This window comes from Amblyomma americanum, chromosome 1 (assembly GCF_052857255.1).
Source record: "Amblyomma americanum isolate KBUSLIRL-KWMA chromosome 1, ASM5285725v1, whole genome shotgun sequence".
NCBI lineage: Eukaryota > Metazoa > Arthropoda > Arachnida > Ixodida > Ixodidae > Amblyomma > Amblyomma americanum.
The window spans coordinates 224,243,194-224,269,407 of NC_135497.1; the positions used below are offsets into that span (position 1 = coordinate 224,243,194).

The following is a 26,214-nucleotide window of genomic DNA, read 5'->3' on the forward strand; positions in this document are numbered from 1 at the left end:
TTAGTCTCACCTTTGGGGTTATTCAAGGTCCACTTCCTGTTCTCTCGTTTGAGGAAGAAGGTATTCATGATACGTAAATTATTTCTATCTGCGAACTCTACTAATAACTCTCCCCTGCTGTTCCTAGAACCTATCCCATAGTCGCCAACCGCCTGGTCGCCAGCCTCAGCACCGAACTCCAATCACGCCACTCCAAGCAATAAACATTCTAGAACCAAAGGTATAACTATCTTCGTAGATGGTAATCCTGAGGAGCGCAATGAGAATAAAATCGAGCATGCGGCGGGGAAGTTCCACATCGGGGCGGGTACGGCGCCGATCGAGCGCCCAGACGATCCTTTGACGTGCTTCTCCCGGTGCGCGGGGAGCCCCTGGTCGTCGTACAGCGAATAGACACGCAGAAAAGATCTCAGAATTCTCAGACTTTGAAGGAACACTGAAAATTAGGGACTGGGCACAGATAGCAGGTCCGCTAATCGTCGTATTCCTCGTCTTCTCTACCAGCGCCATCACACGAGCATGCAGCAAGCCGCACGAAATGACAGGAGATTAGAAGCAGTGAAATTCAGTTATAAGATCCAATGCTATCGCAATATCACCACGCGTGGTAATTAAGCGGCCTACAAACTTTCCTTGTTCTGAGTCTATTCTCTCCTTAGCACTCTTTGTAACTATCGCGGTAAATGCCACTGCATTGTTTTATAAGTATTCTTGGCGTATCCTAGTTTTTGCACACAGACACAACTACGCGCTGACAAATTGTAGGAGTTCATACATATAACATCAAAATAAGTGCAGGGCGCATTTATGCATGTAGTTCATGCCAGAAGTAAAGGCAGAGTGATATCTTGGGGCTCAACTCGTAACTGTCACGGTTTATCTCATGTAGTAGCTCAAGGTCAAACAACATACGCCGGTATAAGCATCTAGCCTCTCGTCCAATAGTGCCTTGAGGGCTTTCCTTACATGTTTATAATCAGTAATATCGCCAGAAGTTGCCGACTTTAAAAATAACTCGAGTTTTAAAACAACTATTAGTGAGGATGAGGGAGGGCCGGATAATATTTCAAAATGAGGGCGAGGGTGAGGGAGAGCCATGGATTCAAAAGTTAGAATGAGAGAGTAAAAATAAAAATGAGGACATTTGCCCACCTCTGGCCACGAGGCTAATCACAACATCAGCGCGATCGTGGCCAGAAAACAAGCCCTGCAGTAAGCTGCAAGCTACACAACAAACGAGTCATATGCATTGAAAATAAGGTACCAAATGTGTGCGTGTGCCCATAAGATACAGCAAGAGTGCAGGAACGGTGTTTGTGGTTTAGGAAGCAGCAGCAGCGCGCCTATCAACGTGCCGATATATATGCACTGCGCGCATGAGAAATCAAACGACCCGCCAAGAACGTACCGTAGTCCCAAGTGCCGTACTATTGCCATATAAAAAAAAAACTGCACCTCGAAACAAAACAAAACAGCTTGTAAAGGCATTCAAACTCAGGTTTAAAGTATGAAACCATTGAAAGCGCTGAAAGCTCTAAATACGGTGAAGCGGATAAGTACTATAGCGGCCGAAGCCGCCACCTCGTGAGCCAGTCATAACCGCCGTAGCGCGTGCGTGCTAGAACACCGAACAGACGAAAGCAGAGACGCGCCATCTCGCAACTCAACTGCTGCTCCTTACGCCTTGAATTCGCGTGTTCCTCTACCCAAGGATCTTATCGTTGCTGTAAGTGTACCGGTTCTAATTAGTCTGCCTCATGCACGTTGGCAGCTCTGTCGGTACTGCCTGCCTTCGGTCCTCCTCTTACGTTCACTGCGGTGATTTTTACTGCTTGGTGGTGTTGATGAAAGCTTTATTTGAAACAGGGGAATTTCAGACACTGAGGACCTTGGGCCCCCACTCGGCACCACTGCGCAGAACTCGTTGTGGTAAGTGTACCGGTTCTCATTCGTCTGTCTCTTGCACGTTGGCAGCTCTGTCGGGACTGCCTGCCTTCGGTTCTTCTCTTACGTTCACTGAGGTGACTTTTACTGCTCTTTGGTGGTGATGAAAGCTTTATTTGAAACAGGGGAGTTCCAGACACGAAGGTTCTTGGGCGCCCACTCAGCCCCACTGCGCGGCCCCACCTAAAACGCGGAGGCTCCAGACCGGGTCCTAGGAGGACACTAGGGTGGTTCAAGCCTCCCAAGGGGTAAGGTGCTCCAGGCACCGCAGGGGAGGGTTCTGTTTCGTACATAACGAAATCACTCCACTGTGAGAGATGCATTACTAGGAGCGGCATGATTCTGCTCAGGCTGTATTATCTATAAACAAAGATAAATTATAAACTTGGCCTGCTTCCAAATTCTCACTCCCGGTTTCGCGTCTGCGAAGTTGAAATGGTTCTCTGAGCCATTGAACTTTCCCTGTCGCGTTCATTTGCGATGAACCGTTGGATTACATTGTTAAATTGCAAGCAGTATACTCAATTCTTTTCGCGCTTGATTAAGTGCGACGGGTCACCTTTTAATCGCAACGGCCCGCCACATATCCACGAACCCAACACTCTGCTTCCCAGCGTGTCATTGCAAACTATTTAACTTCTCTGTCCGAATAAATTGTCTCTCTTTTTCACGTCCGTTTTAAAGGGACACTGAATGATATATATGGGCATATTCTAGTGCAACAGATCCGTATAAGTGGTCTTTGAGGGTATTCGAGTCAAATTTCTGTGTGGACCCTATAGTTTAGAAATCATTTTAAAAAAATTGCTGTTGGCCTAGCTCTGTTAGGCCAGGATATACGTATCGAAAGCGTGGCGACTTCTGCATCGGAAGAGTTAATATATGAAACCCGTGCATTCACTAGATGCGCATTTATTTAACATCAAGCCCTTAGCCGTTATGGTGGAGTGCTAGCGTCTCTGCCTCAAACGCCAAAGGCCCTGGTTCGATTCCCAGCCTATACACATGTTTTTTTTTATTCAGTGAGTGTGCGGGGGTTTCAGTGGCTCCCATAAATAGTGCGCCACCAAATACGTTGGTTAGCGGTTAAGCGCGTAAGGGCGGGTACGGGCGGCTCCGCAGCGAGGAGCGTGGTGTGACGTCATGCCAGATGCCGCGGCGAGCGCGAGGCGTTCCCCAGCTGCAGCCGCTGCTAGGCGACGGCTCTGTTCCTCCTCCTCGGGAGTGCCACAGCGAAATCTCAAGTTCGTGGCCAATGTAACTCGCTACAAAATTTCTGCTCGTAATAGCTCGCAACCGATTAGGGCGGCACCTCACCTCCGAATCCCGATGACGTCAGTGGGCAGTCTGGGTATGTCTGGGCGAACTTCAAGGCTCGCCCAGACTGCCCACTGACATCATCGGGATGCGGCGGTGATGTGTCGCCCTAATCGGTTGCGAGCTATTACGAGCAGTTTTTAAAAATGATTTATAAACTATAGGCTCGACACAGAGCTTTCATATTTGACTCGAATATCCGCAAAGACCACTTCTACAGATCTGTTGCACTAGAGTATGCCCATCGAAATTGTTTCAGGGTTCCTTTAGAACGACTGTTTTCGGACATATTTTACTGTTCGTTTGTTTATTTTCCTGCAGACTTATCGTTAAATGGCGTCAAATGATGACATTCCTGTAAAAGTGGCCGTCCGTTGCCGCCCGCTCATATCCAAGGAGATTATAGGAGGATGCCAGGAATGCACCGTGCTAGAGCCGAGCGAGAAGACTGTGGCTGTTCGTGGTGAAAAAAAGTTCACCTACGACTACGTCTTTGACCAAGACTCTAGCCAAGCGGCTGTATACGAGACCTGTGTCTCCAAAATTCTGCCAAAGATATTCTATGGTGAGCATACTTCTCTAAAATATACGCCCCTCCCCCCTTCCAGTTCTTTCCTTTCTGATCCCGCCACTGGGGTAGGTCCGAGAATCGCGAAAAGGTCAGTCAGCTGGCACCTTGCTTACATGCGACTTGGGGTGAACAACGGTGCTGGTGCCACAATCAGTGCAAGAATTTTGACGATGAAATTCGTCGTCAGATTTTGATAAGTGTGTCATTTGGCTCCGACAAATGTGATGTTTACTTCTTAGGTGTGTTTCCTCAGCACCCGTTTTTAAGCTTTCAAAATTCTTGTTGGCTTCAGTCATCCTGCTTTCTTTGCTGCTACTGCTCGCATATGCAAGCTGCCTTCCTGGCTGACATGATCATCACTTATAATCATTTATTATACCCTTAAATGCCCTGGGTGGGGTAATACATAAGGGAGAGAGCAGGTAGCGCATAAAAATAACACAAAAATTGTTGGCCAAAACGACCATGAAACAGTCAAAAGGCTCAAGTACAAAATCACGCTTCAAGTGATAGAGGCACTGTAATGATAAGAGGAAGCAACAATTTATGGCATTATGGCAAGTAATGGCAAGATGACATGTCAGGCATTGTTTGCATCTAACAGGATCACGTTCGATTACAACATGGTCAGGAGGCTGGTTCCACTCCTTAATTACGGCTGGCAAAAAAGATTTGTTAAGGGTGTTAGTAGGTCCATGTAAGCGACAGATGCTCATAGAGTTGAACAGACGATATGATGTGTGCACTGTTGGAACTTGTAGAGAATCACGGAAATTGGGGAAGTCTTGTGGTACAGTTTATGGAACAGACAGAGACGAGAAAATTTACCTCTAAAGGGTAGTGGGCGGGTACCGAGAGGCGTCTTAAGACTGCTGATGCTGTAGCGAAAGTCATAGTTTGAAGATATGAAATGGGCGGCGCAGTTCTGGATGGATTAAATTTCGTTAATTAGGTACGTCTGATGGGGGGATGCGTATTCGAGCTTCGGGCAGATAAAAGTTTCGTATCCAAGTTTACGAATGAATAGCGGTGATAGCGAAAGTGACCTTCTAATGTGTACCCTGTGTACTGTACGTTGTCAGTGCACGTTAAAGAACCCCAGGTGGTCGAAATTTCCGGAGCCCTTCACTACGGCAGTGTACTAAATGTCAGCAGCTAGTTTTGTGATATGCTGATTCTATGTTAGTTTATTGCTGATAAGGACGCCTAGGTACCTGTAAGACTCAACCTGTGATATGATAGTTGAGTTTAGTGAATACTCATCAGAAATGTTAGAACGTTTAAGTGAGACGTGCATGAATTTGAATTCTGCTGCGTTCAGCTCCATCATCCAATTTGAGCACCAAATTTCAGTTTTACGTCAGTCGTTCTGAAAGGTTATCTGTTCATGGTGAGAAGAAATGCGACGGTGTAACGCGCAGACTTCGGCGAACAGACCGATGGACGATGCTATGCGAGAGAGGAGGTCATTTACGAAGGCTAGGAAAAGCAACGGTCGAAGGACAGGGCCTTGGCGCACCCCGAGATTACTTTGTTAATGGCGGAATGACATCCTCGTATGACTGTGTATTAAAAGCTGTTCGTGAGGAAACAGTTAATCCAGGATAAGGTCAGGCATTCGGGAGGCGCTGCGTTTGATCCCCAGTGCCGCCGGGTACAAATCGGTTTTCTAATGGGTACAAGATTTCCCGCCGCCTGGTGCTCCTCTCTTCTGCGAGGAGATGCTTGGGAAAAGGGTCTTCGACCAAACCGTTGCGTTGACGGGCCAGTGATTCGTTCCGCCGTCAAGCAACCCTAAGTCCGCCTCATGCGGTAAAAGCCCCCTTGTGTCCCTTCGAGCCTACTTATAACGGTCGCTATTGTAACGAACGCTCGGTTATTACGAACGAGGGCGGCGTTCCCGTCAAAACATGCGTTATGGTGTGGCAATGCGTCTCACATAAAACGAACAACCGTGACCATACCACCCGGTTATGTAGCGAATGAGGAAGCACCGTTAAAACGCGCGCTTTCCGCCTCTGCGCGCACACCGAAGAGTACCCCAGCCTCCATGGTCTCCCCCAAGAAAGTGTTAACTACCCCCCCCCCCCCAGAAAAAAGTAATAAACAGCGGCATTGTAACTTTGGAAGCAGTATGACGGAAGCAGTATGACGGGGCAGTATGAATGGAAGCAGAATGACGGGGCAGTGCTGTTGGAAGCGAAACTACGGTCCACGGCCGGTTATCAACCAATGGCAGCAATGCGAGAAGTTATGTCTGCTGGCCCATCCCATCACGTGGCCTGCCTTGTGTACACGCAATCGGATCTCCACCTTCTGCCCTGCTGCCGCACACAGACAGCGCGTAGACGCCTACCAGTGGGCATCACTCTTGCTTAGCATGTCGGCACCAATAAATGAAACTGAAATCACACAGTACCCGATGTTTTTCGTGTGAACCGCTGGCCCCTACCTATAGTTTGTCGGTCTATGCAGCTTTACCTCTGTGCAAATTATTCTTGAAGAACCTAGTAAATGCGGCGAGCTGTCTCTTTGGTTGGAGTCCAATGCGCTGCTCGAACGTTTTACACAAGGGTGGTGCATACTGCACGAGAAAAGCACTGCGCGCTGCGCACACGTCCTTATAACTTTGTCAGGACAGAAGACAAGTACGCCAGCCTACCACCAGTTTCCGCCAACGCCTCAGTCGCTTTCGGTGGTACAGTTAAGATTTATCGAACTCTGTTAGATCAAATTATGCTTTATATCCAATAATTGCTGAGCACCGTAAAGCTACAATGTGAATGTATAGGGAAATGTACGGCTATAGCGTACAAAACTTAGCCGTCACATCCGATAGATCGAACTTCGGGCAACACCGGTCCAATTGAGAACCAGAGATATTTTAAATCTATCCACAAATAGTCCCAATCATTTTGAGATACACGTGAAACATCCGTAAGATCATTCACAAGAGAACATCTGTTAGTAGACATCCGCTGGAATTGCATTTTGTGATATCATCAAAATGTCGCTTTGTGCACATCGCTGAGACTCAAACAGGTGACTTTCTGTGGACGTTCACAAATAGCCACGATTAATTTAGGCAGGATCGCGGTAGCATCACAAGAAACTCATTTCATTTGTCTTGTCTGCTAATAGGTTAACGAAGGTCTCGGTTCTGGCAGTCTTGATGCCGTAGGTAGCATAAGAGAGTTCTCTCACAGTTCCCGCCCTCACCGTTAAATGACGTTTACGTAATTCACAAGGGTAGAAACTTGGGCGAGTCGGTAACGGTGATCCATGGAAAGTGAGAGTAGCGCAAAACGGGACAAAGGGACAGAGAAAGACAGACACAACACAGGCGCTGTGTCTGTCTGTCTGGCGCTGTGTTGTGTCTGTCTTTCTCTGTCCCTTTGTCCCGTTTTGCGCTACTCTCACTTTCCATGGACGTTTACGTCACACTCGCGGTAATACAGGACGTTCTACGTCCACCGCTATGGTCGAGGGTGGCGCTGGTGAACTCTCTCAAGGTTCGCTTACACTCAATAAACATAATACCCACGAGAGCAGCAGATTGGACAGCCGTCGCCGTAGCTCAGTTGATAAGAGCATCAGACGTGATATTTGGAGGTCGTGGGTTCGGCTCCCACCGTCGGCATGGTTGTTTTTCTGCTGCTTTATAAGTAATCTTCTTTAGGCGATAGATTAATCTAAGTATTATTATCCCACTGATTAGCACTACACATTAAAAAATGAAAGACAAAAACATTTCCCTATGCACCTTGGTTTCGGTTACTGTTGGCTCCCTTCATAAGTTTATCAAAACGAGCCCCTCATTTCCGTTACCTTGTCTGCTAATTGCTTAACGAGGGTCTCAGTTCTGGCAGTCTTGATGACATAGGTAGCATAAGAGGGCTCTCGCACATTTTCCGCCCTCGCCGTTAGATGACGTTCCACGTCACACTCCCGCTAATACAGGACGTACTACGTCCGCCGCTATGGACGAGGGTGGCGCTGGCGAACACACTCATGGTTCGCTTACACCCAATAAACATAAATTTCCCCGAGAGCAGCCGATCGGACAGCCGTCGCCGTAGCTCAGTTGGTAAGAGCATCAGACGCGATATTCGGAGATCGTAGGTTCGGTTCCCACCGGCGGCATCGTTGTTTTTTCTGCTGCTTTATAAGTAACCTTCTTTAAGCGACAGATTTATATATATATATATATATATATATATATATATATATATATATATATATATATATATATATATATATATATATATATATATATATATATATATTATCCCACAGATTATCACTACACATTAAAAATTTCTTTTTAAAAACACTCCCCTATGCACCATGGTTTCGGTGACTGTTGGCTCTTTTCAACCCTACACGTATATATATATATATATATATATATATATATATATATATATATATATATATATATATATATATATATATATATATATATATATATATATATAGCAGACTTTTTAAAGAAATAAACGGTACTCTTGTATGACTTGTGTTTTGGCTGCAGTAGCTTAAGTCCACCAACTACGATACAACGAACGCTATCCCTGTGACCGTCGGATTCGTTATAAGTAGGTGCAACTGTGTTAGTGACTGGTCCCGGTCGTTTTCCTTGAAGAGATCCAATGAAGGCAATATTTTTGTTATTCGTCTACTGGTTTATTTTATGTTCACTGGAAAGATTTATAAAAAATTGACTTTTTCACCTCTAATGTTTTTTAGTCTGCATACTCGACAAAATGATGAGTTGTTTTTATTGGCAGTTCTTCTTCAAAAAGTGCAGTTCTACCTGAGCCTTCCTGTGGTTCTTATGAGGTGCTGTTTTTGATGTATTGCAGTTAAAATATTTCCCACTAATCTTAGTTTTGGCAACCAACACAGTGCCCTGTGCAACAAAAGAGCATTGACACGTTATTTTCTTTCATCACAAATAGCAACAGCAAGCATCGCACTGGTTTTGTATCAACCAAAAATTTACAGCTGATGTACAGTCTCCTTCTGTTGAGTGTGTGTAGGCTGAAGTGGCTTGATCCAGCTTTGTGTATGAGAAAAGCTAAGCGTTGTGGAAACCTAAAAAAGCATAGGCATTCTTTTTGAAAGCGTCTGTTAGAGAAAAATAATTGTGTAATGATTTAAATAAGATGTAATCACAGGCAGTAGTACAAATTAGGCATGACATCCGTGGCCGCAAACACATGACCTTCCAATGTTACATGCAATGCTTTACCACTGAGCTAAAGTGGTGGCGGTCTCAGCTCTTGCTGTCGAATGCATTCATGTTGTGTGCAGCGTAATCTTGAGTATTCACCAGCGTTGCTCCCAACTTTGCAGTGGACGACGTATATCCTGTGTTGTCATTGGCTTCAGTGACTGTTAGCATTTTTTGCTTTTCGCCCATTCTGACAAACCCTTTTTCCCTTTGTCCTTCCTTCATCTAGCTGCATAATATGTAACGAGTTCATGACCATGTAAATGTTTGAAACCGAGACTGCCTGCTCTGTGTTCTAGGATTTAATGTCACCGTGATCTGCTACGGGCAGACGGGTTCCGGTAAAACCCACACGATGGGAATTCGCTGCTCAAAAAATGCTGACGATGAAGGCATAATCCCCAGGGCAATTGGGGACATCTTCAAGAACATGACAACAACCACAGGAAAGTCTTTTCTTGTGCGTGTGTCGTTCTTGGAGGTGAGTGTGTTTTCTGCAATACATGAACGTTGGAATTTTGTCACATAAGCCATTGCATAGTGAACACAACCAAACTATTTTATGGCAAGAAATTGTTAAAGCTGTTCTGCCTAATGGGCGATTATGGTCTGTTTCTCCTCAAGAGCCAGGCAGAAAAAAAGAACTTGTCTGGAAAAAACTTGGTCCCTGAGCGGTATGTAAACCACTGCCGGCGCAAACATAACAGCTTTGTCTTCCGATGCCTTGGACAATTCGGCTACCGCCACAGTTTGTACCTGCTCTCGCTTTCCAAAATACAAACAATTGTGCGTCGTAAGTGCATTTCAAGAAATTATCTCACATTTTAAAAATGAGACATGAGTGCTGCATGTGCAGGATTTGCTTTAAATGCGAGTCCTCCGGTCACCAGATGCACTAAAGTAGTTGAAAACGATACTAACTGGAGCTTCCTACCCCTGCCTGGGAGCGAAAGCATGAGGAGCAACAAGACTGTGCCATGCACGAAGCCAAGTGCGATTGTGATGGATCGTCATGTCCAAACTTAGCATGGGCATCAATCAAGCCGCAAGCTTAGCCGTTGCAAATTTTTGTTTGGCATCACTTGTTCTTCACTCTAATTTGCATGCATGCTTATCGCTTACTAAGTGCCACCGCATGCTGTATGCACCTTGAGGATCTTTTGCATTCAATGGTTCGCTATAAAATCCCCGTAACCTAGAATTTGAACATTCAAGTGCAGCCTTGCTTCGTGCTGTCACACTGTCCAGAAGTAAATGTAAATGTAGGGTGTTGCATCATGTCTGTAGCATGCAAACTGGCTTCTTATGGATTTTTTGCTGTTGCAAATTTCTTGCAGATATACCAAGAAAAAATATTCGACTTGCTCTCAAACAGCAGAGGGAGGGTGCCACTTGCAATTCGGGAAGACAAGACTGGTACAGTAAAGGTGAGATTCCACTCCTATATTCTACATCCCTGCACAAACTGCATAAAAAATAGTATGCAACTTGAATTTTATCTGCAAGGAAAATGTAGTACCTGGCTGAGCAAGCAGTTCATGTTTTAGGGCCCTACATCAGTAAAAAGATGGGGTTTGCTCATTCTGCTACACTCTCTAAGTAATGTGACTGAATTTATGTGCAGTATGCAAAACATACCTTGCTGTGCTTGTTTTGTGGCCTAACCTGTACAATTTTGAACTCTTTATCGCACTTCCGATTTGCTTGGGGCTCCTTATATTTTTTTTATTTTTTTTGGGGGGGGGGGCGAGGAGTGTAGTTCTTTCTCGTTCTGCGTTCGTTCCCATTTGCAGTTTTCACCCTGCTCACGAAGACCTGCTTATGCAACAAGCTCTCTTATTTTTAACTCTACTTTTGTGTGCGCAGGTTCCCAACCTGACACAACACAAAGTGGCGACCGCAGATGAGACACTCAGGCTGGTTGGCATCGGCTCTGCGTCCCGGATCACTGCGGCAACAAATATGAACATCTGCTCCTCGCGGTCGCATGCCATCCTGACACTGACAGTGGAGCAACAAAACGAGAGCGGAGGTGCCACGACGGTGGCAAAAATGAATTTTGTAGATCTCGCTGGTTCCGAACGGGCTGAGAAGACCAAGGCAATTGGCGAGAGGTTCAAGGAAGGTTGGTCACTGATATTTAAATGTTTCAGCGAGTATTTTTCGATGGGCGACTCCGTCGGCAGTACTGAACTGCACGAGCCGCCACAATAGCAATAGGCACAGTTGTCAAACTGCAGTGACAGATGAAAGGAATTGGCAGAAGCATAGAAAAGACGCATTGCTGTCGCACTGCCTGCAAAGCCAGTGGTTTAAATAAATTTTTTTTTAATGTACTAGCACCTCTGCCCGCAGTGAGAGATTTAAGAAATGTCCACGTGGTCCTTTGGCGTCACAGAAACCCAAAAATATCGCAGAAAAAAGTTCCAGGAGTTGGATTCGAACTCGGGAATCCCTCGTGGGAAGCAAGTACTTAGCCTCATAGGAATGACGAGTGCCGTCTTTCTTGTTGGATAGAGTTGAACATAGTCTGTGCAGTAAGGCAGCAGCAAAACAAAACAAATAAACGTCAAAATATTTAAAATAAAAATAAAAACAACAAAATAAAAGTGAAGAAAAAAACGCAACAAAAGAAGGATGATGCGGTGTGAACAAGGAGGTGGTGGCAATGGCTAAGCAGTAGTTAAAAGCAAATAAATGAAAGTGTTTGCAATGGCCAACGAAAGGTGTTTGCAAATGGCTAAGCAGTCGTTAGTGTGGTCAACTGCTTGCTAACACATTCAAACCTTGCACTCAGCAGCGCATGATCTTTTTCATTGATGTTTTTTACGCACCTTTTACTCTGCCATGTCATCTCTGAGAGCTTTAGTTTTCGTACTTTCTGCAGTTTTCTCGGTGTGTGTTCAAGGCCAGCAGTCATATGTTACATGATGCATGGAGAGAAATGTATCGTTTTGCTACGTGCCTTACTGCATATCTCGCTCAAGTGGTCTGGAGGACGCCTGGCCCACGTTGCTTTTGTTGTAGAAGGCCGGCATCTCCTCATAACTCGTATCTTGTACACACTGCGAATAGCATTTTTATTGCTTGATTTTGCCAGACCTAGCGCTTGTGATAATCATTTCCGTCCTGTTCTTGGTCATATGTTGCTTTTTTAATCATTTAGTTACCACTGAGCTTGAATTTTTTTAATATTTCTCACCTCCGAAACATGGCTGAGGTTGTACTCCCAATTTGTTTACAGGCATGAAAATAAACCATGGCCTCTTGTCTCTTGGCAATGTCGTGAGCTCTTTGAGCGAACGAAAATTCCACGTTCCGTACCGGAACTCCAAGCTGACCAGATTGCTGCAGGGTGCGTACAGAAATTTTCTGTCTGTGCGGCTCTCTTGGCATTCCTGTTTTGCAGTTTTGCATTTGGAATGTGGCACTTATTGTACGCTCTGCACAGCACAGTGCACAATTTTTATTGTCTTCATAGACATCTAGTTTTGTAGTGTATACAGCCTTCAAGGCATTGGTATCCCTACTACCTCGGTGAGCTGTCCCACGCAGCTTCTGTTTCCGACCCCTGTGTAGCATTTTATGTGGTGCATCAATTACAGCTGGTTATGCACGCACCCAATCAAAAGACAAATTCAGTACTACTTGAACGCATTTCTACACCGGCAGTCAAGTTTATGAAACATAGTAATTGGCAAAAAATTTTGGCTTCATCGTCATCTTTGCACAAAGCGTGGAAAAAAACTTGTGCAGCCTTAATTCTGCAGGTTTGCAAATTGCAGGGAATCATTCAATCTTGAGTAATGTTCCCTTGATGCTAAAGAATTGTATTTTGTGCCAAAATTTCATTCTATAATCTTTTGGTGGTGAGTGTACTTGTACATCATATCTCTATTGCCTTTCTGCAGTTCAAGATAAAATAGTTGCTTTAGGGCATTTCTAGGCATGCAAACTCCTCGGTCGGCAGTGTTATTGAAAAAAAATTGCCTGAGCAAATATCGCAGTAAACATCCCGACCGATATGCTTATGTCTTCGTGCTACAGTTACTATTATGCATTGCTGTCTGTATCAGTTTCGTACCTCTCAAATAATCTGCATGTTTTATGAATCTCTAGCCAAGGCAGTGCAATGACGTATTTTGGAGTAAGTGTCATTAATATTAGTTCATGTATAATCTCATGCAATTCAATGAATTTCTGCGGCCCTGTAATTTATAATGCAAATTTTAGCGGATATTTTGTGCTGGCAGGTTGTCCCGGCTTGCTTAATTCGAAGGCCAGGAGTGATATGTCAGAATGCCCGAGTTCGCAAACTCTAACACCAAAGTGCACTTGGTAAAGCAGCGTTACTCCGCTTATAACTGGGGTGCAGCCCACTCATAGCAGCACGATGCTTAATTTTGCTCTTCAGTGCTTCACATAACATTATGCAGACAGCAGTGGCACTCAGACAATTAGTGCGTGGTATGATGGCTTCACACTGGCCAAAGTGACTTCCTGCAGTTCGCTGGTGCCTGACTCCCGTTTGGTAGTGTTCACTGCTCGAAACTCGCTGATACGAAATACATTGAACACTGGCCGAGCTGGCTGGATGGACCCCACGCAGTCTTCTTGTTTCTACTCTTCAGCTGAAAGCTTCTACGCATGCGCCTAAAAGGTGCGTCGCGCATCGCGCCACTAACCTCGGATATCTGACCTTGACCTGCACTCTTGCATGCACTGAGAAGATTGTACAAAAGTATCGGCGAATGGAGAAAAGCTGTGCCGTTAACCAAGTACAGCCAGATAGACGAGCGACTGTGTTCTGGAAACGTTGAAACTGGCATGGCGGAATCTCAGGCAGCCAGCAGTGATGTGGCAACCATGACGACTCCAAGCAAGCTCTCACTGTGGAGCAGTTAACTGTCAAACGCTGACCTCAGTTCTGTTGAGTGCATTAGTAACGACTGCGAAGTTCTGTAAGCAGTAGTACGTTATGTGCTTGCTTTTTTTGCTTTTTTGTTATTTTATTAATTCGAATCTCTGGATAATTAACAATTCAACGGGGCACTTTGTTGACCTAAAGGGCGGTGAGGCGAAAGCCCTTAGCGCGGTGTTGCTGCTTGCATCATTGATCTGTGGTTAAGACGTTAATTAAGCACATACTTGTTTTTAAATGCTGGAGGCACTGCAGGATGTTTGGGAGGCATCCGTCGTCCGATTCGACGCCTTTCCGCACTCTCCGGCGTCCTAGACAAGGAGAACTGCATATGCATTGGCATGAAGTAGCGTAGTCATTAGCACGCTCGTCTGCGGACCGGAAGGATGGTGGTTCGAGTCCAATCGTGCGCAAAGGTTTTCTTTTTCTTATCGAGTTGAAGAGCGTAACGAACAGACGAACGGTATGACGACACATCCGTTGTCATGACTTTCAGTTGGCGATTCAAAGGATGGGCAGGATCTCAACCGGGAGTATGAGCCATTGAAGGCTTTCGCCTTAAAACTGTTCGACTTCATCCATTCATGCTCCTTTAGAGTCTATGAGAAAATATAGCCTGTTAATTCGAACTGTAACGGTTTGCGCCACCGGTAACTTGAACTACGCGCCTGGGCGGCCTGGGCGGCCTGGGAACGCATCGAAAAAAGCAGCGCTCCAGTGAGGCTGCATGCCCTCTTTGGAGATGTGAAGAGGGTAAAATTGGTGTGCGAGCTGGGAGGCTGGATAACCGTGGAGGCAGGGCTCTTTCCGTGTTATCGGTAGCATGGTGACGGCAGCTACGCGAGACCTCAGAGATTTGTACCCGGCTGTTGCATGCGTTGCTTGTTAACGCCAATCTCGAAGGCTTCAGTAGCTTGCTGGGTTAACTTTTGTTGTTGAGCGATGAATGGCGTGACCAGCGGCGGGATGCTATGGTGACTCGATGTAGTGCAATGCCATACAGGGTGGAGACACCGCCTCCGTGACCGCCATTTTGGGGCAAGCGCAGAAAACGCCGGGCAATGATACGGTGGTTGGTATTCGTGTTCAGCATACACTTGCGTAAGCAGGCACAGATGTATAAAATTTTTGCACATATACTCGCAATTCGGATCTTTCTGCTCACAGACATAAAGAGAAATGTATTAGCAAGTACTTGCATGCATAGCTATTGCTCCCGTAGAAAATTACTATTGTGCAGCTAGGTCAGCATATACACTTACGCCGTCTCGGATGCTAAATTCGTGATGGAACAGCGCAAAACGCCGGGACAGGAGACAAACGCTTTGTCTCCTGTCCCTATGTTTTGCGCTGTTCCGTCACAAATTATTAGCCAACATGCCCAAGCTGCTGCCCTGTCGGATGCTCAAAGTGGTTATTTTTAATATACAGTGACTGCTTTATAATGCAATGCATTGCGGAAGTGCCTGGCATGAATGAATTTATGCGGTGCATAACATGCATTAGGCTTCGATTGCTTCTCTTGCTACACGTCAGCTAATTTACGTTTTAGTCAGGCGCGTATATCGAAACTGCTTTGCATCGCAGTAGTCTATGGTAAGTCATTGATAATACAGTTGAGCCGTGATAAGTAGGCTAATATCCGACATGTGTCGCAGGCTAATGAACACATTTTATTGCAGAACAGTTCTCAGGAAACTTTTTGAAGCTGTCTCTGGCTGCACGCCTAGGAGGAGGGATTTCCTGCACTGATTATTTAATGTTGGTCCCGACTACGGCTTTCCTGCCATACAACTTTAATTCGGGTGTCATATGGCCAAATATAACATCACTACAGTTTAGCTTATTCTCGGACGGGTACTTGCGTACTTGACAGGGGCCTCATGAGGTGTCACTACATGGCAAAGAAAAAGCTGCATTCGGAATGAAATTTCGTGCTGCGCAGGTAGCTTGCTTCCTCGCTATCGCTTTCGCAAGGAGACGCCGCTGCACCAGTTAACGACAGAAGTTTCGTCGTCACTATTCGAACTGCAAGCAATATACTATAAACAAATTTATCCGCGAGGACCTAACTTTTGTGCTTTTTTCGAATCACAATAACCTCCCAAAAATTGTTTCCGCAAATAATTTGAGAAAAAGTAGCTCTAAGGGGCCTCTCACCAGTGCTTTGCGCAATTTAGTACTCGCTAAAATACCACGGTCTAAATTCCAGGACGGCTGACTTACAGGACGGTTTTTTGCAAACAAAAATCGTTATTCTGATCATAGAGAATTTTTGTGGCGCAAAAGCATCTGCGTCCAAAGAGCGCCATGGCACAAAGTATTTGTTGTTTCCTCAAGGCGGGGACAAAGAACCATTTCCCAAGCATTTCACCCGGAGTAACCCGAGCACCAGGCTTTAGCAGGGTGAAATGCTTGAGAAATGGGCCTTGTTCGCAGACTGAGCTCTCATTTCATACTTTGCCCACAAACGGAGTTAGTGCTAGGGGAGATGCATCTGTCGCCCTCCAATGCATTTTTTTCTGAAAAGGAAAGAGGGGAATGTCCCTTAATATGCGTGAACCTGAAGCCCGTCGGTTGCCACCAGCTTTCAAGATCGAGTGTAAAGGGCAGTTGTCTAAAGGGTACAATGGTGCATTACTTTGACAATTACCAGGCTCTATACTTGCTTCATTTGTCCGCGCACCGCGGCTCTGAACACAAAAGGGGAGAGCGCTAGTCACTACAGATCGCTGTGATGCACTCTTCGAATGATACTAAAGTCATGGGTCACTCATTGTGAGTGACGCTAAAGATTGTCATGTGTCAGGGATATAACAGACACAATTGTTCATATATATTACCTCGTCAGCCATCACACACCCATGAGTTCAATTGTCCCCTCGAAAACACGCGCGCTTCTCCAGATGCCAAAGCATTCGATGCAATGCTTTTGATATTCACGTTTCTAACCATGTTTCGAGTCACTTCAACGATGAAGAAGGTATACCAAAATGTCCGGTAACCACAGTGCGAGATTGGTGAACAAGATAAAAAAATTATTCAAACTCGAGAAGTTTCACCTTACAAGAGAATTGATGAAGCGTTATAAAATAATGTTATTGCTACCGGGAGCGCATAATTCCGTACGACATGTAGAAAAGCAGCACCGGTACTGTGGCCTTAGCGGCCATCCTAAGCAGTGTGTCACGGCGTAATGCTTTAAAATTGTCGTCTGTTTGCGATAATTAATGCGCCAAAATGCTTCAAGAGAAATTGAAACCAAGTGTGATGTCGACGCAATAGTGTGTTATCAAATTAGGATGTGGCCAAAAACCAGGCTTATAGGTTTGGCAGTTTGCTACTTCGGGTCAGAAGGCTGGAAAATCAGGCAGCGTACGTGCAGCCACACTGAGGATTTTTGCGTTTCGTCCTAAACAGTCGTTCAACGGCCGCGACTCTCAAGTGTGAATCAGCAAGTCGCTGAGGTTGTGCTATTGTTTTGGTAGAAAAGCGGCAGTCTCGTGACGGTCACACGTTGATCGATTTTCCAGCCTTGTGATGGTCACACACACCCTTTGCGCCTCCGGTGCGCCCTCCGCTGCACAAGCTGGGGCACACCGAATGCTGCCTTCCTCTGCTTAAGTTTTGAAGGGGGAAAAAAGAGGCCTTCAGATAGTTCGGGCTTGAGAAGAGAATGTGATGGTCATTGCCTTCCAGGAAAAAAAAAGCAAAAAGTGATGACTGAATATTTCAGAACAATGAAATAGGGTACTGTCTCTAACCGACTGCTTCCCGATCACAGTGTTCCGCATATTCTGTTCACTTTCGTTAGTTCGAGCTTTAGTTAATTCGTACTAGGTTGACGTCCCTGCCGAATTCCAATTAATGAGCTTTTATGTAGTTTGAAAACCTGCTTAAGCGGTTAACGGCCTTTAGATGAGCTCACTTGGTTCCTCGCAAAAAGCTGGTATTGTTTGGCTTCTGACGAACCTGTTTTGTCGAGTATATTTTGCAGCTTTTAGCAGGTTTTTTGACTGAGCACATAAAACAGTTGCGTAGTCATCACAGGATGTAACAGATGGTTGTACGTGTTCTGAGAATTGCCTATACACGTCAAAATTGTGACTCACCGCATAAGAACTAGTGTGATGCGAGCTGTGGAATGGTGGGAAGATTTTGCGATCCTGGCACACCGTGTGTGCAGTCCTATGCTTTGAGCACTAGCGCAAAACTCGGATTGATGTGCGGAAAGTTATAATTTTATCATTCTGGCATGAATGATTACCTTGTGTGTTTTCGTTGAAGTTTTAGGGACCGTTCTAAAATATTCAAATTATTTTGACTTACTCACAAGGTGGTTTGGCGTTCGTGATATGACCAATAAGCTTGTTTTACTATGGTTACGCAGTACCTGTCTTGCTTTCCAAGCTTATAGAGGCATGGTTTTCAGCTTATAGAGCCCTGAAATTCGAGAACCGTTATTCCGTCTTTTCTTGTGTGAAGTATTAGCCATTTAATGTTTAATTTGAATATTCTTCAAGGTCCGACGGGTTTTTTAATTGGTCAAAGATCTATTGTGTTTATTATGCTCGTGGTCTGTGCAGTTTATCTTCGGCATACGACACTACATTTTGTGTGCATGAACTTTCTTAAAAATCTGTCACTCCCTAGCATTTGATTTCCTCCCCATTCTTATTTATTTACTTTTTTTCCTCAGATTCGCTGGGAGGTAGCAGCCACACTGTAATGATTGCCTGCATTAGTCCGGCAAGCGGCAACCGTGAGGACACGCTGGACACATTGCGCTACGCAGACCGCGCTAGGAAGATCAAGAACAAGCCAACGGCGAACATCGATCCAACGCAGGCAGAGATCGCGAACCTTCGCCAGAAGGTGGGCTTCTCTTCGCAATGCAAGCTTAAGGTCACCGTACAGCAAACAGCATCCGTGGTACTTGGATGGTATTGCATCGATGGCCACTCAGTACCTTAAGCAATTATCATATTTTCGGGACGTAACGAGAGTTTTTTTCCTTTGTGCGTTGGTTTGGGAACGCATCTTGCGTTATATCCCAAACCAAGGTGCGAACATAGTGTTTTTTTTTTGTTTTCGGCTACTTCGACGATAGCTACAGCGAGCTTCACCACTTGACTCGCGAGCTGCTAGAAGACTACTTTTCGGCAACCTTGGGCTGTCTCTCGGTGTGCATGGGCAAAGGCGAGGGTGGCGCGGGCCGATGAGAAAGAGAAGACACTGGACGAGATGAGTGAGGTAGAGAAAAGAAAGAACGGAGAAAAGAAAGAATGGGCACTGGGAGCAGGCCGCACGAAGCGTCAAGCAGCGGTGGCACTGCAGCAATGGCGGCTGCTACTCTACGGGAGTCTGCATGCATCAACGTGTCGAAGGCTGTGCTGCACTCTTTGGCTTCGCATGCATTACACCATGATATGTCGTTTTGCCAATAATATTAACGCACCTGTTGCTTTCATATTTTTGTGTGCCGTCTCCATTTTTGCAGAGCCCTCGGCTGTAGCTGGCTTGAACAGGCTGTGGTCGTGTTATACAGTTAAGCCTGGATTTAACGAAGTTGGTGCAATCAGCAGTTTACTTTGTGGCACTGTAATTTCGCTGGATAGAAATTCGTATTTATCGTGCCAACAATCCTTCAGAGCATGTGGCAGATTCCTCTCGGAGGAAAACGTCACTTGCGGTGAATACGGTCCTTTCCTTTTGTCTTCCTTCGCCGTCAAGAACAGGTTTACCCGTCACTCGTATGCCCGCTAGGATTGCATGTGCTCATGTTGTGAGCTCGCGAGCCACCTCAGCATGTCTACCACGCTGAGCATTTGGCCGATGACGGGGATCGCTATACTGTCTTGTGTTTCACTTTGCTGTCGTCATCCTCATGTGATTGCCCGAGCACTGCCGACTCGACACATTCCGGCGCCACCATGCCAGCTCACCCCAATCCTACCTTTTCTTTGGCGTACTTTATTTTGGGACCTATGCTATAATTAATTCTAGCAGACTTCCACTATAAAGGCAGTCATTATTAATTTAATTTGTTTAGTTTTTAGCGGTCACGCATGTGCATGCTATTTTATGCATGCATGTTATGTAAGAAAGGACAGATTTGAAAATTTGGGAGGTTTCTCGTAGAAAGCCAAATATTCAAGATTGAGAGTGCCTGCCTTAAAGAATTCAAAATATTACCTTGCAATTACTCAAAGTGTGCTCTCAATTACTCAAAGTGTGCAATTACTCAGTGTCCCCTTGTGGCGCGGTTCGGGTGTCCACTGAGATATGTGAGACCGTTGCTGTGCCATTTCCTATCCTGAAAGACAAATAAATTTTAAATTACTACTACTCACTTCATATTGTCTTCAAAGAATATTCGTACAAGCGTAATTGTAACGACCTCGCAAAGGGCTCAGCCACCTAGCAGTGTACCTAGGGCTTGGACATTTCGGTTTAAGCCGAACTAAAACGATAAGTGTGCGCCGATGTGAGTTTTTCAAATTCAGTTTCAACCGAATTCTGAATTCTTGGCATGCAAGGCAGAGATAGCTGGCTGTTGAATGCAAGTACGCTGAGTTAAAGCTGAAATTTAGCAAGCCGGAAGCCAGGGGCATGAAGCGACGATAGTGTTGTTGAATAAGCAGCGCAGCTGTGTGGCTTGAGGTATTGCTCTGCTAGTTGACGCGCCTGTGGTAACGGGGAAGCAGCAACTCCTCACCATCTGCAAGCTAAGCTCTGTTCCTTCACTATCATCACCTGCTTAGAGCAGCTAGTAAGTTAGGCAGGTTAATCAACTGCATGCAGGACACTGACACGGAACCGTGCATGGGCGTCACGAAAAGGTAGGTTCTGGCTACCACGAAAAATTAGGTGGCAGTTCCATCCCTGCCATCAACACAGAGACCATGTGATGCCCTTCCCTTGCGCTCAGCCCAGCGCGACAACCCAGTATTAATAAGTCAACCTAGACCTTAGCAGTAAATTTCAACTTTCGTTTTCGTCTTGCCGTTATCTTGTATAACTTGACTTACTCTTTTAATGAAGGCAGCAATTTCTTCTACAAGCACAGCTTGAATTAATAATGTTTGCACTCTGATTGCTGGTAAATAATATGTTCGTGATTACAAAAACACAGGCAGACTTCAATTGGCCATTGACTACATAGTATTGCCGCATAATATTACCGGGAAAAGCCAATATTTCATTCCTCAAAATATTATTCGGCGAAAAAACCGAGACCTCGGTTCTGATATAACTACCGATAAAAGTTCGCCAAATTTTCAAAAATAAAAACCTAAAAGTCCAACCCCTTAGTATACACGTATAAAATATGACCAGTAATATAACGAAAGGGGGAAGTTTTACGCTGTAAAAATGATCGACAGATGTACATTTGTTTTTCACTTGAGCCAGGGGATCTTCAGTACATTGTAAATATCCCATTAAAAATCCGCTAGACGGCACACGCATGCTTCAAGAAATGATGGCGCCACGTCAATCATTTGATGTACTAAGGCATATACTATGCACTTGTTAGCGTAGCGGAGAAAAAGCATCACTTGGATTGGCCACGTGGAAAGCACGCAAACAGAACTTTATTTATTCTCATAATAATGGAGGAAGAAAGGGAGTCGAATCTTCCGTACTAGAATATCGGGCATTGCAGGATTCCCAAACCAGGTGATATGAGATTGGAAGGTATTGTGGACTGACCTGTGAGTATAGATTACTTCTTGAGTTTCGCAGAACACTGAGGGGGACACCCTCAGTGTTCTCACGTGTATTCGCAGTAGTTGGCTTTTGTGGCTGAAAATTTTTGAGTGTCCCTGAGTCACTTACCCTGTGCGAATTGGTTCAACATGCGTTTGCTCGCTCACAATGTTTTGCAGCTCCAGGAGGCTGAGGCTGCACTGATGAGGTGCACAACTCATGAGGTGCAGAACCCAATAGCATCGGGTGGAGCGGAGGACGCAGAGCTGCTCAAGGATAAGTTGGAGCTGGCGCTTGCGCACAATGCGCAGCTGGAGACAGAGAACAGGCGCTTGGCCGCCAAACTACAGCAGGCACAGGACCAGGCGAGAAAGCAATCCGAGCAGGTGATCTCTGTAAGTGCCTTGTTACACAGCGGTTACTTAAGTGGGTTCCACGCAGCCCTTGGTTTCCTTCGACTTGCTTTCTGGGTTCCCCGAGCACCTAGATTGGTACATGCCTCAACCCCCCCCCCCCTCTTTCGTTTTATCCACTGCACTTTGGGAGTAATCGTGCTGGTGTTGCTTATAGCAGATTGCTTCGCTCATTTTTAATTGAATTCGTGCATTTTTCTAAGGAACTATGGACCTGCATACTCTTTTCTGCATGCATGTTAAGCATGAAGGGATGTAAGCAAAGGCACATGGGGTTCTTTGGTGCTTTTTGAAGGTTTTGAGCTCCGGTGAGGCTAAAAACATTGAAAAAGTTGTTGTAGTGTCCTGGCTTTAATTAAACTCGACTATAAAGAAAACTTTGAACGCTAAGGGGATAGAAGGTTTATTTGAATTAATGGGAACATTTTTTAATAGACTTGATATAGGTAGGGGACCAAAGCATCAGTTTGAGTACACTGGCTGGCAGATCAAGCTGATGACTGCCCATTACGCCCAGATTCCATTTATCTGCTGCATTAATGGGTAGGATAGTAAAAACGTTTATCTAGGACTATAATGTTGGTGCACACCTAAAGCAAGGTGGAGGCTGCTTTTTCAGGCTGCAGGGAAATTGGCCATGTTTTTTTTCCTTGAGGGCTGCAAAGAAATTGCATGAGCTTTAGTACTTCCTTCAAAGGCAGTTTATATATGTGTCCATCACATCACGTCGACATTTAATTGTTGAAGAGCCTTTATTTTTATTTTTTTCCTTTAAAGTTTTCCTTTTTTGTTTGACTACTCACAGCTACAAGGCTTCTTTCTTTCAGCAGCTGCTGAAGCAGCAGCAGCTGCTCTTCAGCAGCTGCTGCCGCTGCTGCTGCTGCTCGGTGGCCTGCACTCTGCACAGCGCAAGCATTTCTAAGCCAAGCTCAATACACTTCCTTAAGAGTGAAAATATCAGCCGCACTCCCCGCACCCCTCTCCACATTTTTTTGCTAATCATGGGGGCAATTATTACTGTGCGCCTGTTGGCGGGAGGCAATAATTTCATGGCAAGATTGGCCTTCTCATGTTATGTGATTGTAACTTGAACAACTACTGCCGCCGTGAAACTGAAACTTGAACATTGTTTCTGTGACACATTCAGCTCAAAGTGCTCAGAAGTAAAACATTACTTTCTAAATGCTTCAACGCCGATTGAACTGGAAAATATTTAGTTTCGCATTGTTTTGAGTAAACATTGCTTTAAACGACGCTCGCTGTATCAGCCATACCTCTGCGAGGAATTCTGACAGTACCATGACGGCACTGCGGGGGTTGGCACAGGCTCTCTTCTGTGCTTTAACCTCTTTCCTCTGGTCTGTACGTACCATGCAGATACTGGTGTTGAATATGTGACTTGGCAGGCTCAAGATTGTTACTTTGCGAGAAAATTTTGCACAGAAACTACTCATCAGTAAGCGCACAAATAAAGACGTAATAACAAGTGGCTGTCTGGGAAATGCAGGTCCCTCATATTACCACTATTTTCCATGTGCATGTTGGTAATGTCTCCTGGTTTTCCCTACAGCCTATGGAAAAGACTGTCAGCAAGCTGGGCGAGGAGCACGCGCCGGCTGAATGCATGTCTCGCATCAAGGAGCTCGAGGCCAAGGTTCAGAGACTCGAGAGGGGCTTTGAGCGGAAGATCCTTGAGGTCAAGAAGGAACTCCAGGTGGAGCTTGGGCGTGCAGTACTTTGTTATATAGCTAGGATAATTCTTACCTGCAAAGCTGCTTATTTCAGCTGCATGTTACGCATTTGCTTCGTAACTTGTAAAAAAGTAGTAACTGGAAAAAGGCGTTGTGTCAGATTAATATGCCATTGCTCAGGAGCACTGCAGACAAGAGTGACATGAATATTTCGCATGCGAATGAGTTGTGGCCAACTTGGTACTTTGTGAATGGGCACAAAGATGACTGCGAATAAATATGTTTTTGGCGCACTGCTAATGCCATTAAATGGGCCCGTCGATGCCCCCCGCGCCAAAGGACACCATTATTGAACACGGTTGTGTGGTGCGGGTGCTACTCGAACGTGTAATATGCACAAGCAGACTTCACGAATTGTGAATTTGGTCCATTGTGCAATTATATTCTGCAAAAGCAGGTTACACCAGCAGCACTATTGCATTGTGCTGTATACCACCGATGCTGCTTCGTCAACATTTGCCAGAGGGAAAAGCTATTTCTGGATTCTTATCTAGCGTCATGCCAAGAATTAGAAGTTCGTTCTTTTGCTTCGCAGGGTACTTTGCTTTGTGATGTCTACATTTACTATAACAGTGCCCCACATTGCACATACACAAACCTGTTCTAATACCTTCTGTGTATGTGCGCTGCAGGAGCTGTCCTTGTTCAAGCACTCGGCCAACTCAACGACTGAGTCTCACCAAGACATTTGTGCCTCACTGGTGGAGGGGCTGGAGGGCCAGGTATTTTTTTCTTGTCAGTCACTTGTACCCGCCGCGGTGGCTCAGTGGCTAGGCTGCTCGTCTACTGAGCCGGAGTACCCGGCTTCGAACCCGACCGCGGCGGCCGCATTTCGATGGAGGCGAAACGCAAAAGGCGCCCGTGTGCTGTGCGATGTCAGCGCACGTTAAAGATCCACAGGTGCTCCACATTATTCCGGATACCTACTACGGCACCTCTTTCTTCCTTTCTTCTTTCACTCCCTTCTTTATCCCTTCCCTACGGCGCGGTTCGGGTACCCATCGAGATAAGAGAGACAGTTACTGCGCCGTTTCCTCAAAACCGCTTCTCAATTTTTTTCGCTCATTTGCCGTGCCGAAAAAATAAAACTGGCAACGTTTTTAATTTTAGTGCGATAGCACTACTAGGCAAACTTTCTGATTCCAGGCAGCCGTTCGTACGTCTCTGAAGCCTGCTTTTTGGCAGGCGGTCCACCTACGCACCGGGTTGTGGACATCTTGCCAGGTGTGCACAACTAGGAGGCCTGGGTGAAGGGTACACCTGAGTGAAGGCCTTCATGGTAAATGCTTTCCGGGTAAAGGCCTTTAGGTCAAATGCTTTTGGGATGTAAGGACCTTACGTGCCCATCATAACTAGTGCTACTAAATGATATTCCGCGCTTAGCCATGCTTTATTAAACCGTCTGCTATCTTTTATTCCTGCACACAAGGCCTCAACCAAGACTAATTTGTGTGCATTTTATTTTTCTCCTTCGTGCAACTTCTATAGGCCCAGGAGATATACAAGCTCCAAAACGCCCAAGATGAGCCCAAGAAGAAGACTGAATAAGTGAAGACTCTGGAGGAGGACATACCGCCACACTCGTGACTGTGCAGTCAGTTTGTCTTCTCAGCTGACTTTGTGAAGGCTGAAGTGGTGTGGCAAAGAAATGCCGACCTTAGCACTCACTAGTGTAGAAAAAGCCAGCCAGCAGTCTTATCACCCTGTGATTTCTTTAACGTTCTGAAAATACACATCATCTTTATTACATTTTCTTTGCTAAGTGCTCTTCATTATTTGACAGCTCTGCGATACTGTAGTGATTAGAAGCATGCCCATAGTGCCATTGGGAGAACTAGGAGTTGCAGCCCTTTTAACCAAGGACAGTGTAAACTTGTTATTTCCAGCTTGCTAAATTCTGACTTCTGCATTAATTATACCTCTGTCACACGGGCAGTTTCGATCCTCATTGAGTCAATGCCCATCAAATCCAATGGAGATCAGAGGTTGTCACGTGGCCACTTTCAAGCGCAGTCGAGTCGGATCCTGCTTGGATCCCAAGCGCTCTTGAGGTTTCAAGCATAGTCGAATGCTGGCATTGACATTTTCGCCTGCAATGGTCTAGTAAAACAAAAGGAATTTAATAAAGTAAAAGCATGAACATTAAAGTATAAATTGGTTAAAACTCATGATCGACCATTTTTAGGACACGATTCCTGCTACACAGAAAGGGGATTGTTCGGGCTAGTTGGTGATCTATGAAGAATTTCAGCGCATCACAGCAGTGAACGAGAACAGAGACGAGTTTACACACAAGCACTGACTTCAAGCTGAAGAATAGGAAAGTCGCGCCATATCAGTAAACTTCAACC

The 26,214-nt window shown here is 45.4% G+C and overlaps 1 protein-coding gene and 1 long non-coding RNA gene across 2 annotated transcripts; both read left to right on the top strand.

Moving 5' to 3' along the window:
• Positions 1–1,641: 1,641 nt before the first annotated feature.
• Positions 1,642–3,651, top strand: LOC144095346 (uncharacterized). Its single transcript, XR_013306720.1, has 4 exons — positions 1,642–1,726; positions 1,867–1,929; positions 2,070–2,192; positions 3,583–3,651. It is a non-coding gene; the product is annotated as an uncharacterized LOC144095346 (long non-coding RNA).
• A 5,772-nt stretch (positions 3,652–9,423) lies between these two features.
• LOC144115880 (chromosome-associated kinesin KIF4A-like) lies at positions 9,424–25,561 on the top strand. Its single transcript, XM_077650484.1, has 9 exons — positions 9,424–9,549; positions 10,406–10,495; positions 10,935–11,193; positions 12,313–12,423; positions 18,689–18,864; positions 21,879–22,094; positions 23,683–23,826; positions 24,496–24,585; positions 25,352–25,561. Exons 1-9 carry the CDS (start codon positions 9,424–9,426, stop codon positions 25,409–25,411), a joined length of 1,272 nt encoding a protein of 423 aa, XP_077506610.1. The 3' UTR covers positions 25,412–25,561.
• The last annotated feature ends 653 nt before the right edge of the window (positions 25,562–26,214 follow it).

Bases quoted from the DNA above. Each gene is read 5' to 3' on its own strand.
- LOC144115880 (XM_077650484.1), top strand. From the start codon at position 9,424: ATGGGAATTCGCTGCTCAAAAAATGCTGACGATGAAGGCATAATCCCC. The intron at 23,827-24,495 runs GTGGAGCTTGGG...TGTGCGCTGCAG, and splicing joins AGGTCAAGAAGGAACTCCAG to GAGCTGTCCTTGTTCAAGCA. The intron at 24,586-25,351 runs GTATTTTTTTCT...CAACTTCTATAG, and splicing joins TGGAGGGGCTGGAGGGCCAG to GCCCAGGAGATATACAAGCT.